At 42.7% G+C, this 15,624-nt stretch overlaps 1 protein-coding gene across 2 annotated transcripts in view; it reads left to right on the top strand.

Annotated features, from left to right (window-relative positions):
• NR3C2 (nuclear receptor subfamily 3, group C, member 2) overlaps positions 1-15,624 on the top strand; it is a 210,303-nt gene that overhangs the window by 183,984 nt on the left and 10,695 nt on the right. For both annotated transcript variants that reach the window (XM_010008944.1, XM_010008945.1), the window contains 2 exons: positions 7,500-7,630; positions 11,754-11,911. In XM_010008944.1, coding sequence (XP_010007246.1) covers positions 7,500-7,630; positions 11,754-11,911 — 289 coding nt within the window. The remainder of the gene's footprint in view (positions 1-7,499; positions 7,631-11,753; positions 11,912-15,624) is intronic.

Below are 15,624 nucleotides of genomic sequence, written 5' to 3'. Positions count from 1 at the left end.
AAGAGGGTAACTAAAGTGACCAGAGGGCTGGAGCACCTCTCTTACAAAGACAGGCTGAGGTAGTTGAGGTTGTTCAGCCTGAAAAAGAGAGGACTCCAGGGGGAACCTTATAGCAACCTTCCAATACCTGGAAGGAGCCTTTAAGAAGGCTGGAGCAGGTAACAGTAGGACAAGGGGTAATGGTTTTAAGCTAGAAAAGGGTAGATTTAGGCTGAACATTAGAAAAAAGTTCTTTAGTATGAGGGTGGTGGATCACTGCAACAAATTGCCTAGAGAGGTGGTGGTGGCCCCATCCCTGTAGGCATTCATGGTCAGGCTTGATGGGACTTTGAGCAATTTGTTGTATTGTCAGAGGTCCCTGCATGTTGTAGCATGGTTGGGCTAGATGACCTTTAGAGGTTCCTTCCAACCTAAGATATTCTATGATTCTGTGGTTCTGCCAAGGTCATTGCTGTAGTGTTGGTGCTCCCAGCTACACATCTGTCAGTCTGCAGCATCCCAGTCACCTGGAGAGAAGTTTGTGGGGCTTGGTGTTTTACGTTGGTAACGGTGGGTTTACACATTCTTGTGGCAGGGGGAGATAGTGAAGTACTACTCTTTCAGCAACTTTTAGAGCAGGAAATCTGTTCTTTTTTTGCATACTGTGCTTCCTTGCAGGGAGCAGCTTTCTTCTGTTGCATGGCTGCTGGCACCTGGCTGTCTCTGGATGAAGGAACATGTACATGGGCAGTAGCTGCATCAGGCAGTTCAGTGGAATCAGCCAAAATGACCTGTGAATGTAGGAGTATGCTGAAAACCCAGACTGCCACTGGGGACTGAGGCAATGGCACTTTGTGTTTGGTTTGGTTTTAATCCCTGGGCCTGGTATGAGGTCAGTATTTTCCAGCAGCATGATAGAGCAGGCAGCCAGGGACTGTGATTTTGGATCCTAGCAGAGATCCACCATCACTTGTGTAGGCAGCAGAGTGGTTATCTGAGGTTGTCACCTTTATGCTACCTCTAGGCTAACACTTCCCGGGATAAACCACCTAATTCTCAGCCTGTGTTTATCCATGGATGTTTAACCAACAGCAGGATAACACTTGAATTCTCCATCCCTTACTGCTTAGTAAGAGCATCTGCTGCCTTATCAGGAGGAGGAGGAGGAGGTTGCTGGTGGTGCTGAAATAGGGTAATTTTTTCTGCTGGCTTACTGACAAAGGAAAAAAAGGCGTGACCCAAATTTCTCTCCAGTAGAAACTGATGGTAAAACAGCCATTTGTTTCAACAGGACTGAGTACCTGCATTTGCCATTGATGCAAGGTAACAGGTATTTTTCCTTCTTGGGGAGGAGGTGGCTCTAAAGCTTTCAGAGTTGAAGGCAGCGTGTTGAAGGGTTTTGTCTCTTTCTGCTGTGACTTGCAGAATGAGAGAGATTAGAAAGTGCTGAGTAAGTGCTAAATGAAAAGTCATAATTTAATTTTGCCTGAATTCTGCATGTATTTTGGCTTGGGTTTTGATCAGTGCAATAACTTAATGATGCTGCTCCAGTACAGCTGACTTTGGTTGTGTTCATAATGGCTTCAAGATGGGAAGCAGGTGTCTGGGTGCAGTCCATTGAACAGACTGATGCGCAGTGTTTTTGAACGCCACTGCAGACAAAATCTGTTCAGGGATTGCCCCTTTTCATGGAGGAATGTGTTCAGTTTTGTGCAGGGTTGTGGCATTCTGTTCCCACTGTTGTTATTGATGAAGCTGTTGAACTAGAGTACTTCTTCAAGAAAAAGAAAATTGTTACAATAATGTGTTGGGTTTTTTTTCCCCAAGAACCTCATAACTTTTTCTGGACAAGTGAGCCCCTCCTAAAGCAGGTAGAATATTCAGGCCAAGGACTTTCCTGATTAGATGGTTTGAGCAACTTAATAAAGGACTCTGTGATCCCATGTACTTGGGTTTTTACCCCCTTTATCCATGTTTGCCTGCCTTGCTTCAAGCTGATGATGTTTTGCTCCTCTCTCTGCCTATCTGACCCCTTCTGGCATGGTGGGAAGCATACCTTGCTTTCTGAGGTTTCCAAACTGGTTTTGACCTTCAGGCCTTTGGCAGATTTCTTTGTTGAGTTGTGTTTGTTTGTTTGTTTGTTTGTTTTGGTCTTGTTACAGTGTAATGTGCTTTCTGAATTTCCCTGAAATAATTTTCAGTGATGGACAGGCTGCAGATGGGTACAGGTTTAAGTCTAGCAAAAGAAAGGCTCTTGATTATCAAATTGAAAACAGTTCTTATAGGGGAAAAATGTAAAATTAGGAAATAAAAATAATATCTTTGACATCAGACTTTTGCTTCAAGTGTTGTTAGGTATTTTCCTCAGTCTTTTTTGAGCTGCAGAAGCCAAGGGTCTAAGCTGCACACTTGTTCCTCTGAGGTGCTATGAAAGGGGCGATGCCTTTGCCTAATTTTTCTAGGAATTATCAGCAAGTCACTTGAGTACTGATGAAACTTCAACCTTCTTCACCTCTCTGCCTAACTTAGGAAGATACCTTGTGCTGCAGCTTTGAATAGTATTCTTGAGAAAGTAAATAAATATGATACCAGGTTTGGGTTGGGGCTGAGTTTCGCCTGTGAGTGAATATTCCTTGATGTTTGGGTAGTTCTTTTTGGTTATGGTTAATTGAGTCCTCAACAAGGAGATTAGTGGTACCAGGCTTTATGATGACTTCATAAATTTTAGGTTAAGTTTTTAATGAAAAGTTGTTTCTGTACAGTGTGCCTGTAGTTTCACAGTTTGGCTGTTTGGATTCTAAGGAGGTCACATAAGGTTATTAATGAGATCTGTGACAGGTTTAGTGTTAAGGATGCCTACTCTTAAACAGTTTCCTTAAAACTATCCCCTATCCCCTGATGGAACTGCTGAAATCCTGCATCTCTCTTGTTGTTGACTAGATTACCCCTTGGTGATTTGGGGCATCAATCCCTTTCATCCCGGTGCTTAAGCTGTTTGCCTTTGTGAAAGGACAGTTACTTCCAATGGAGCAGGGGAACAGGAGGAGCTGGGTTGATCTGCAGCTTTCTCATCTGCATATATAGCTCTCTGTGGGTAGATGCTGAGGATGAAACTGGCTGAGGTTTTGGGCCGGTACCACAGAGCTGGTGTCTGTGCAGCCTGCCCATGGAAGGAAGATACAAGATCTGGACACAGTTTGGGAATAAGGGTGGCAGACGTGAATGAGGAGTACAAGCAGATTGTGTGGGGTTAGGAGGAGACCCCTGATCAGGTGGGATGAAGGAGAAGACGAAGTCAGGGAAAGTAAGGGGTTCTCTCAACTAGGAACACATTTGCTGTGGTCCATTGAGAGAAACCCAACAGCAGGAACAAAACTGCTCTTCCCACTGAGGCAGCTGAGGAGCCTCGGAGGGCTTCACCATCAGAGGTACCCACCTTGTCTTCTTCCTAGGGAAAAGGAGGAAGAAGCAGCAGCAATTCAGTTCTGGTGAGGATGTGGTGAGCCACTCTGTGACCATTTAACCTAAGGTCCTGTGGCCAAAGAGGCTCTGCAGGAGAATTGGGCAGAGTGGTAGCTGGGGTGAATGGGCTGGTTGTGGCCTGCCTGCTCACACTGAATGTGGCAGAATATGAGCCAGGCATTAAATTAAGCCTGTAAGGAGACACTTGGGGAACTTAAGATGGATTAACTTAAGGTAGAAAGTTTAAAGCGTATTACTATGAAGGAGGATTAAGCTAAACTGAACTGGTGACACCACTTTTGAATGCGGATCCATGCAGCGGATTCAGAGCTTTGGCTCCACACCTTTTATTACTTACATGTACTTACCTTCTTAAATGTTCCCATAAAGATGCATATCCTTGTATTTCAGATCTTCACATTGTCCATTTTCCGTGTTGAAAAGTTTATACGCTGTGTCAGAGGTAGAATTGGTTTTGGTTAGTTGGGTTTTGCTTGCTTTTTTTTTTCCTTAAGAAAACAGGGTGAAGGGAAGGCAGCGTAGAAGTTTTTTTTTATTTTTCCCAATGGTGAAAATGGCATTTGTGATGACTTGTTGGTATTTGTTCTTCAATAAGGCATTTGGCAAGGAAGAGACAACTTTGTTCACATTTTGTTGACATGCCCTAATTTCTGTGTGCCCAGTCTCTTTTAATAAATGAACCATTTGTATTGATTTACCTTTTTTTTTTTTTTTTGTTACTTTCATGGTGTTGGGCTTTCTGCAATGTCAGCATATGAATTTTCCAAAAGCTCTATACCCTCTTACCTTAGCTGTGTGGGTTAAAAATGAAATGCAAAGTTGAATACTGTAAACTCCCACAAAATGCTTGTCTTACATTAAACAGAGTCATGAACTTACTAACATTAATTTACAGTTAGTAATAGTTTGTAAATAAGTAATAAATCAACGGAATTGATTTTCAGGGAGGGAACTGAGTTGAAATTACAGGCTTGCTGTATATTAAATAAACTACTTAGTAACTAGTTCTGTGTGTAATTTTATCTCGCTACAAACAATGCCATGAGGTCTTTCCTTGAGTACAAACTAGAAATCAATATTTGCAAGTAGATAAAAGACTATGTATTTAGAAGACAGACACATGCACAAAAAAACCCAAACAACAAAACCTTACTCAAATTCTTCTCTGTAGGGAATGATATAAAAGCAAAACAAATTAAAAATATATAAATATATAAAAAGTAAAATGTCTCCAAAGTGCAAGGCAATGTACAAAAGAAAGGGTGTTTTGTGTCAGTGTTTTGCCAATGCTGTTTAGTGAAAGCATAAGAAAACTTAGGTAAAAAAAATTCAAAATGTTTCATTTTATTTGCTCTGTGGCTTGTGGTACTGGATGAAAGGTCTGATGCTTCTGATGTCTGTGGAGGTCAAATGCAGGCAGGGATGGTGGCAAATGCTTTATGTTCTGAGGCTGGAGAAACTCGTTTTGGTGTCCTGAAAAAGTGATAATGGATATAATAGACTGTTCTTGTTTTGAATACTGCTAGTCCTTAGCAGTCTGATATATATCTTGAAACTTATTTTTTTTTAAGTAAAAATGTCCTTTTTAAATAATTTGCCTTTCAACTTTAGTGTGTATCCCTCTGAGCCTCTTGGGATAGGTCAGTTGGAAACCATTATTATCTGTGTCCTAGACCTAGATTCAGTAATTTTGAGAAGAGGAAGGGAAGCAGGAGCAGCAGGAGGGACATCACTCTCTGAACTCTTTTGGGGTCTTTTTCCTCATCTGTCTCTGGGTCAGCTCAGAGGTGCTCACAGCCACTTGATCTCTGGGCAGTAACAACCCATCAGACAGGAAGGTTTAGGGTGATGTCCTTGAATCAGGGTAAGCTAAGTCATGCATTGGCCAAATGTGAAGGAGCCCCCATCCCTGGCACAGTCATCTATGCTAAGGGTACATCCAGCCACCAGGAGAGATCCAGGTGCTGCTGTGCAGGGTTGGCCACAAATGATGGTGCCCACAAGCCTTGGGCAGACCTGGCACAGCAGCTTCAGAAATGCCTATTTTTATGCATCTGACACCCTTGAATTCTGCAAATCCTTTTCTGTTTCACCTGATCCCAGTTGCTTCGGGGTCACCGTGTACCTTCATAGCATGCGACTGGCCGTTGAGCGTGCGGGGGGCATCGCTAAGTCCTCTGCACTGGACTTGTGTGCTCATGCCTGTGAGCATCCTGCAGTGGAGCCTGCTCTCCTCAGAGGGCCAAGGTATTTCAGTCACTGTCCAAAGCATTCAAAGACAGTTTTCTTCTATTTGTTTTCTTCCCTGTGGTCCGTGATGCGTAATAAAAATAAACAAACATGGCATTACTACTACTCTTAAATAATTACTAAAAAAAAAAAAAAAGTTGCTGGAAGTTCTTAGTCTCAAGAAGAGGGTGGAGCAGGGGAAAAGTGCAAAGCCATATAACAATGGGGAGTCCACTTTATTAGCGTTAAGGAGGAAAATAAAATCTGCTAAGACAGTATTGAAATAAAACACCAGGAAGATTACGTCAGTCTTTGTTTTCACACAGTATGATTCTTCTCTCACCAGCCAATTTGTATATTTGAAAAGGCAGTTGCTTGGTTAAAATAACTAGCTGAACTTCATCCAATTCCCCAATTATGTGAAAAAAAAAAGAAGAAATACAGACAATTGTTTTTGAGCAATTAAGAAAAAAAAAAAAGTAGTGGTCACTGAACAATTATAGCACCTCATTTAAATACCCACATACATATTGTAGTTTCAAAATGAGACAGGCAGTGCTCAGTGACATTTTGCTGTAGCTTTGGTGGTTTGAGATAGCAGCTTTAGAAATAAAGCAGAACCTAATTCTGCCTGCAACTTTGGCAGGTTGGGGATGCCTAAGAGAAGAGAAATCAAGGTTGAAGCTATAAATGTACTGAAATATATTTAAAGGGGGCAAAAAAGAGAGTAAACTGGATACAAGTCATGTATCCTCTTTATTTTACTATTTTAAGGGCAAAAATCTGTATTAATGAAACAAGAGTATCTTCTTATGTATTCCTTTATTCCAGAATATTTTAGATTTTTATTTTGCAAAAAAAACATACAGAATTTTTGGATGTTCCAGTGTTTGAATAAGACACCATTGCACCAATTTCATTAATAATTCCCCATAAGTGGTCCAGTGTTAGTACATTAACAAGAACTTCAGTGACTGGGAAATCAGTTCTCCTTGTTGTTCCTACACTTTCATCCTTGGAGGTAAACATGTTGATCCTAGGGCTGTGCTGGCTTGTGGACCTGATGGTGTGCTGTGGGCAGTGGAGCTCTTTGCTGTGTGCTTTCCCATTGTTGGAGGCTGGGGCCAGGGTTGACTGCCCCGAGTGATGTGGGCTGCACGTGTGAGGCTGCCATCCTCCCTGGTTGCCCTTTCTCCAACTCATCCCTGCATTAGAAGTTTCTGAAACTCATTTCCACCTGTACGTCAGCTGATGTGGGATGTATCACTGAAACCATGCATGCAGTGGTTGTGGGTTCCCCTGTTGCACTGGTTCTGACCCCTTCAGCAGGCTCATTTCCATCAGCCAGGGTAGAGCTGAACAAATGCTGACAATTCAAAAACATTTCAAAACACTTTTGCCAGTTGATTACGTCGTCAGGGAATAAAAACATAATTCTATTTGTTTCTGTTCCTTTTAGGGGGTGGATGTTCATGCGTCCTGTGGTCTGCCAGGTAGCAAAGTGAACTCAGCCACTCACCAGATGGAGTAGGAGCTCGGGTCCCCCAAAGCTCACAGGCAGGGGCTTTTTCTGGCAGCCCAGGAGCACAGGGACCAAGCAGCCCTTCAGAGCTGGCAAGGTTCCAGCTTCATCTCCGCAGTCCCCAGCTCCCTTACCTAACCTGAACTTTATGGCTGTGGTGTTTCTGACTGACCTCTGCCATCAGTGCTTCATTTCCAGGTTGCTCCTCACTTTCCTCATGTGTGGGCTGCCCCGTGCACATCACACTCTTCCGTGTTCATCCTCTGAATTTTCTTTCTCTTTGCAGGGAACGGATGCGCCAGTCTGCTATGTTTGAACTGTGCCAGGGGATGCACCAGATCAGTCTGCAGTTTGTTCGCTTGCAGCTCAGCTTCGAGGAGTACACTATAATGAAAGTTTTGCTGCTGTTAAGCACAGGTAAGTTAGATTCATGGTTCTGTGGGAATACCTGAAAATAACTTGCAATTTGCAAAAAGATGTAGTGATTTTAGCTAATGTGACAAAACAGCCGAATTGTTTCCAGCAGGGATGCAGGAATAAGCCTGGTTTCATCTTGTAGGGTTTATCTGCAGATCTCAGTCTCTGTTAGCACAGGGAATGTCTTTGCAGTTTGTATGTGACATGTGCATTGGAAGGACAGGAGTGGCTGGGCAAAGGGCCCTCACCCCCCTCCTCAGTACAGGAAATGTGCTGGGGAAGTGCCAGAGCTGTGGGGACTGGGGAGATACCCCCCTCAACACTCAAAGCCACCGGTTTGGATGACTTATCATCAACCACAGGATCAAAGGATGTACATTGTCTGTACTGCAAAATGGGTAATTTTTCAATGCCAAGTGAACTGAGAATGGTAAGCCCTTTTACAGGGCTCTGGAAGTTTAACAGATTTCAGTGCACACTTTATTTTTCTCTCGAGTGTCATCCTTTCAGTTTTCTTAAGATGCAAAATTACATCTTGGAGTTTGTTACAGCACTGTGTAGAAATTAACAGATTTCTTGTTCTTATCTTATTGAAAATATTGAAAAACTCCTGTCCCAGAAGAGTTGTGTAAATACACAGGCACTTTGTTCATTACTTTTCCATCAGTCTTGATGAAAAAATCAATTACCTGTAAACAAACTTCCTTCTGTATAATCACTCTCCTTTTTGCGGGATTCACTTGGTGGCATTATGATGAGAGAACACATCAGCTTGATTGGGGGGCGTTCATGGTGGCACTTCAGCAAACTCACTGGGCAAGACTTTCCTCAGCAGAAGGAGGCTGGATGTGGGAGCATGGCTCTGGGAGAGGAGGAGCAGGAGATGGAAGGTGCCACTGCACTTATTCTGGCATTCACTTGCAAACTGTCAGCAGCAGGATGTGTGCCCAAGGCTGCCAGAGCTGGGGGCTGCCTGGGGTCATGCAGCTCAGAGTGTGTTCCTCTTTGGTGGTGAGTGGAGCCCAGTGTGCCCATTTGATGTCTTCTCCACTCACCCTGTCTTCTGCTCCAGCAAGCTGAGAGAGGAAACAAATGGCAAGCAACAGGCTTCGGTTTTGCAGCACTGGAAGGCACTTATCTCCAAAACCACTGAAGGATGCCAGAGCAGGCTGATGCAGCAGTAGATTTAGACACCTGGGACCCTCCCATGTCCCCAGCCATGGCCTGGGCACATGGGCTGCAGGCAGAGCGAGGTGCCTACGAAAGGATTTGCAGTGTCCAGCAAAGCTGAGTGGCAACCTCTCCAGGCCAGGTGGTGGGACAGGCACTTTCTCCCTGTCTGCAATGTCTTTCATTCAGACCTCACCCATCCCACCCAGCCGGTAGCTCTGTGGTTAAAGTACTTGCCTTTGAAGGAAGATGTGAAGCTGCTGTTCCTGTCACAGCTGGAGGGGATTTGGATCCTCTAACATAAATCTCCTGGGGCTGTAAGTTTTTTGGGCTCGGCTGTGTTCCTCCCTTCCACTGAAGCTGTTCCAGCGCCCTGGGATGGGGCAACGCCATGTCGGTTCGGGAGTGCTTTATCTCACAGGGTCTGACCCCCAGGTCCTGCTCCACCAAGGGTTCAAGGAGATGGTCTTTTGGTGAAACTGGGACTGTGGGGAGCTGGTATGCTCTAGGGTAGCCCTGGGGGGTGAACGGGCTTCTTAAAAGCTTGTCCCTCACAGTCTTTTCAGAAGCAACTATCAGTGCTTAATGTGGATGTGCTTGGGGGATTCTGGCTCCCAAATGTTCTTGAGAGAGTGTCTGGATTGGAGATCTGGTTCTACTACTTTTTAATCAGCCCTAACAGGGAAGAATCTTTAGAAAAAGAATCTAAAGGCATTCTAAAAACGTAGCAAAATTTATTTAAGTTAGACATTTATTATTCTACCCTGCTGAGAGTGTTAAATAATGACTTGAGTTATTGTGAGAATCTGTTAGGTGAGATCAACCTGGCCAGTTATCTTCAGCTAGCTGGATCCCTTTGAAGCACACACCACAGTCACAAAAAAACCTACTAAAAATAATTTGGTTTTGGAGAAACAGGGTATTTGCATCAGAGAGAGAGAGAGCAAGGAGAGCAAAATGGAAATGAAGAGAGTGATAAAACCAAGAAAGTGTCATGTGAAGGGCAGCAAACCTGGTTCTGAATGACTGTATCTTGATATACCCTTATGACAGAAAACACCAGGTTTGTTTTAATTTAAAAACTTTTATTTAATTGTGTGATGAGCAGAGTACAAGTTATTCAGAAACTTTCATGATGACCACATCAAGGAAGTTTCACTCCATTTACATGTGGAAGAAACCACATATTACAACTCAATTGTTTTCTTGCTTTCCACAGACCATAGATTTTGGGAGCTTGCCAAAAGCATTGCTGCATTTAATAAGTAAAATCAGAAACACTGGGCAAACCTCCAGAATTTCATGTTTTGCTTGAGTTCTCTTTATTTGTGGTCTTTCTTTCTTCCTTAATAATCTGGCTGGGGTGGTGGTATAATCATTTTCAGACAGAATAGTAAAATATATAGGAGTAGACAAAGAAAGAGTGGCTCTAACAGTCTTTAAGCAGAATGTAGGAATACAGGCCTGTAAATATTAAAGGAACTGTAGAGCCCATGCATTTTGTATATGGGCCCAGTATTCTTTGATGGCTTTACTTACTGCGATTGGTGTCTCTGTATTTATCCAGCTTGAACTTAATTTGTATATCTGTTCCAGAAAGTTTCTTCTGTCAGCAGACTGAGAGATTTGGCATATAGAATTTAAAAATTAAATATTATGTTTATATAATATAAATATCTAATGTTCATTGAGTGATAGGCATGTCCATATGTTACCTCCTAGGCTTTTTCTAAAGATTCCTCCTTTTGCCCCTTTACAGCACTTGATGGTCGCAAGTCCTTGCTGCTTGTCCAGTGGTAGAGCCCCTCCTTTTTTTCCATTGCTAAGTTGCTCTGGTAGATACTGGTGACAGAAGAAACCGGTGCTTTTTGTTAAAGCTTCTACTCTGGAGCCATTTGGGTGGTTGTTATCTGGCTCTGATCTGATTGCAATCAGAAGGAAGGCAGTTTGCAGAATTTAGAAGGGAAAGGAATGGATGACACTACACTGTAGTATTTTTTTTTTCCTTCTGTAGACTAGCATTAAGAGACACAAAGTAGAAAAAAATTTGATGGTTAAGTGGTATTCAACCAATCCAGGTATTAAACACCAGAACATTTTGTGTCATTATGTTAATAACCTCCGTAGGGTTATCCTAGAGATCTAATCCTGTAAGCCATTGCTGTTTGGGGCAGAGCCTGCTGGAGTGCGAGGGTATTTGTAGTCTGTAAAGAAACAGTATATTTGCTTTTGTAATTAGCCTTACTTGAAATCAGTCACAGGAAAAAGTATCAAAATACTCTACTTTTAGACCACTTGTGGTCTAAAAGTAATCCCTCTGGCAAATAGGAACTTTGATAGGACACTAGAAATGCTTACAACTGTATGCCATGGTCAAACAGTGGGTCAGGATGCCTGTTTGGAAAATAGTCTTCTGTTTGATGTAGAATAATGGCTCTGTTGTAGGTGTTAGGCAGATGCTTACTCACATTCAAAGAAATTCTAGATGTTACTTGATGGCATAAAAACATGTCACTTGGTCTAGCATTTCTGCATATAACAGCTGTAATTCCGTACCTTCCTCTCTCCTGCCAAGTGTGGGGGATCATTCAAGAATGATAAATCACGTCTTGAACTTCAAAAAAAAAATCCTTGATCCATCTGCCTTTTTCTGTGTGTGTGTGGTTGGGTTGTATTAAAAACAGTTTCAGCATGAGGTTAGCATGTGTTGTATTGCTGAGATGTTATCTTGTTCTCTGCCACAGCTTCTGCAATCACACATCTGCAGAGGATGCTTGAATCACTTGAAAGTGTGTGTGATGTTGTAGATTCCTTACCAATGTCTGTAAAATTATGGACTTTGCTTAATGGTTTAATTCTTTCATCCATTAACTTGTGTAACTTTTAAAGTATGCACATCAAAAAAATAAGCAATACAGTTAATATTAATATAAGACTGTCTTTTCAATGACAGTTCCCAAGGATGGTCTCAAAAGCCAAGCTGCATTTGAAGAAATGAGGGCAAATTACATTAAAGAACTAAAGAAGATGGTAACTAAATGTCCAAGTAACTCTGGGCAAAGCTGGCAGAGATTCTACCAACTGACTAAACTTCTTGACTCCATGCATGATGTAAGTATAACTCCTCAGGGAGTGCAGACAAGTTAAGCAAAAATCTCTCCATTAAGGTAAACCAGTAATCTTTGATTGTGTTAACTAACAGGGAGAAAAGGAAATGAAATTATTTTTAAAGGAGCAGCTGAGAGAAGTTGTTAGATGAATTTAAGGACAACTGCCAAATAAAATAAAAGTCATTAAGGGCTGGGTCCTGCTGCCTTTTCCTATGTTACATGGTAGTGTGTTTCTCCAGTCCTTCACTTAAGATTAGTAGAGCTATTAGTGGGGTCAGAGGCTCTTCAGCAGAAGTGATGTTAGCTGTGACCCTAAGTTCTCAATTCTCAATGAGACGTGCCAGATTAGCGTGTCACGCATCTAGAATGCCTGATGTGCTAATACATGTTGAATTAATTTGGTGATCTTTTACTGTGGGGGTTGTAATAATTATGACTTTAAAAGATGGATTAAGACCTTGAAGCCATCTTGGGTATTTGAAGCTTTCTTGGAACTTTTCAAGCATAAGAGTCACTGTTTTGTGAAGTTATTTCTACCGCCCTGTCTCATTTCAGCGGGAGTAGTTTGCTTTACATGTGTCAGGTATGAGATGTGGTGAATGACATGGAAAGCCAAAAGTTCAGTCCTAAAACACACCCAGGCTAGGGGTGATTCAGCATAGAGTCATTCTGAAGGGCTGTGGTGGGTTCCTAGTGCACAGGACCAGCTTGCAGTTTCAAAGGGGTGTCTGTAACATTGAGCTGTTGAGTTGGGATCAACCTGGTTCTAGCCAGTAAAATGCAGGTAAGTGTAGAGATGTACCCCTCCAGATACTCCGTGCTCTCCGTAACGGAGCCTGGAGTTACTGCAGAGGAGGCCAGTGACCCTGCTGTAATGGTCTCCTCAAGCTGAGGGGTTTTCCCCAGTGTCCTCTGAGACTTCCCAGGGCACCAGCCCCTTGCCTGGGCCAGCATGGCTACTCCCAACCTCTCTGAAGCTGCAGCGTGGTGCAGCAACTGACAGGGGACTTGTGGGGCCCCTGAGAGCAACCTTTAGTTTTGGGTTTGGGTACAAGAGAGGAGGGGCCCCATGGGTAGAGCCTGAAACCCAGCTGATCACCTCCCAGGGTGATGAAAACCTGTACCTGCAGCAAAGGAGAAAAGTGTCCTCCATCCTACATGGGCAGGGAAGTAACTTTGCTGCACTACTAACCTACAGCACTTACTTTCAGACCCTGTATATAACGTACTTCTTTGTACTTGACTTGAATTCCATTTTTGTAGAGATAGTACAGTACGGTGCACTTCAGGTCATATCTGTATAAGGGCCTGAGGTCTGTTTACAGAATGTACATATGGAATTATTTTTCAAATTTTGTTCTGTTGTTCATTAAAACATTGCAAATCTTAGTGGGAGGCAGGGAGAGTATTATTTAGTGCTACAGTAATAGCTCATTCTTCAGAGATCGAGTTTCACTTGCTCCATGCCAGCAAAGGAAGTTGTAGCGTTGAAGTGGAAAAAAGGGGATGGGTGATAAAATCAATTGCAAGGTATTCACATCTGAACCTCAGGGCAGCATAACAAACCCCTGCATTTATGGAGTTTTCTAATCCTCTCCAGAACAGGCAGTGTCTATGATTTGTTATTTAAATGGGTGTTTAAGGTGACTGGATGACAGAATTGCATTTACTGAGAATGCTACCGTGTCCTACAGACATTTTCCAAAACACAGCATTAACCATTGAGAGCTGAGCTAACCAGGGGAAGCAGACTGCTCTTGCGTTTTATTTAATTTTTAATTGCACTATTTTTACATTACTTTTGTTTTAATGGAGCACTTTCTTACAAAGGACTTTTTACAGAAAGTCCCATTGTCAGCATTCTCCATGAAAAAGGCTGGTTGTCTGCACAACAGTGCTTCCTTTCAGAGATGATATTAGAGAGTTGTTCAACAATGGCCCTTGTTTATTTTTCTCTTTAAAACTGATTTTTTGAAATCCATCAGGATAAATTTAGAATGGTGATAATACTAATGAGAAGTGAGAATTCCTGTTCTCCCCCCACTGCCTGTTACTGCAGAATTTCTCTGTTAATGTAAATTTTCTGCTCAATCCCTTAGTCTAAGAGGAGCACTTTCTCTCACCTGTCACCTATATATTTTTAACTTACTCCATTTTAATTTTAAAGGATCAAAAACATATTTGGTGCTAGAAGTCTAACTGGAGCTGAGGCCCCATGTTTACATGCTGCTGTAGCCACAGGACTGGCATTTGCAGCTCAAGCCCAAAGGACTGGTGCAGAATTCCTGTTTATTCTGCCATCCTGCTGCCTCTAGCTTTTCTATCAGAGCAAAGTAGCAGCATCTCATCATTTGTGGAGTTTGCTTTACCTGAGTGTAGTGATAAACAATAACAAAATCCTGCTGCTTTGCTTGCACCTTACACTTGCTTTCTTCAACCTCATTTTTAAGTAGCCTTTCTGAGGACTATGTGAACTAATGCACATGGGAATATCAAGTTACAGTATGCTTGGCTTTATATAGTATGAGGAAGAAAAAAAAAAACCAAACAAGATGGTTTTACGTTGCTCAGTATAGTAAATCATTCCTCCTCACAGTGAACATACATGGAGGTAGAAAAGTTTTGAGGTGAGGCAAAAAAGAAATTTTCGAGAAGGCCACGTAGGCACTTCAGTATTGGAAAAAATCAGCAGCTTTATGTAATGATCCATAAAGCCTCAGAGCACCAAAAGCACAACTGAAAGAGAAGATTGAAACCCATCCCGAGCAGACAAGACGAACCTGGCTTGGCGCACACCTGCCCCCTGCCCCAGCAGCGCAGCCCCGCACCATGGTGCTCTGTGATTGCCTGGTGCTTCTGCGTGGAAGCAGCAGCTGCTGATGCAGCAGGCGCAGGCTGACAGGGTGGGTCTAGTTACGCAGCATGCCCATCCTCTCCCTCAGCATGAGAAGATAGGGAGGAGTAGCTTGTTGGCATGTACTTGCTATTGTGCTGTGGCTCAGCCTGGCTTGTGTGGATGGATCGCCCCCAGCGTTGGTATCTTCTAGGCAGCAATATAGTCAGCATATTTCCTTCTTGCAGGGATTATATTTCTCCTGTTGTGGCTGGCCTGCGTGCATCTTTTCACGGAGCAGAGTTGTGTTTTAAGGACCATAGCATAGCAAGGACAACCAGCTTATCCATCCCAGACATGAAGGCTTCAGTCTTGTGCCCATGAATGGCCCTGGGCATTTCAGGGAGAGATGCATATGCAGCACTTGGACGTAGGTGAGCTGCATTATGTGATCAGACAAACGACACGCAGGAACATTAGAAACAGATGTACTACATATGGTATCAAAAACTTCATTTGGATCCTCCTCAACATCTCCTGTTGGCTTTGGCAGGAAGGGTTGTGTCTTGCATGGCAAACCTCATTTCATATAGAGAGTGCAGTGTGTGGTTAGGCGGTTCACAGAACAAAAGCTGAATTTGGTTTCAATCTGGCTGATATTAAACAGATTTTCAGTTGAGGGCTTTTGTTTCAATGCCATGACATAAAACCCTAATGTGAACCTTCCCCTTGTCTTGGCAAGGCAGAGCGCTGCACCATCATTTGCTTGTTGGTATTTTCTGCCAAACAAAAAATAAATTCTTTAAGGCTCACGCCGCTGAATAATTAATTTTTTATGGTTTCTGAAGGGAATGCTGTTTAGCTGAGGTGGATCTTTCCCT

This window comes from Chaetura pelagica, unplaced genomic scaffold (genome assembly GCF_000747805.2).
Source record: "Chaetura pelagica isolate M959 unplaced genomic scaffold, ChaPel_1.0 scaffold221, whole genome shotgun sequence".
Taxonomy (NCBI): domain Eukaryota; kingdom Metazoa; phylum Chordata; class Aves; order Apodiformes; family Apodidae; genus Chaetura; species Chaetura pelagica.
Note: the sequence above shows the minus strand (reverse complement) of the source record. Positions and strands in the feature narration are given on the sequence as shown.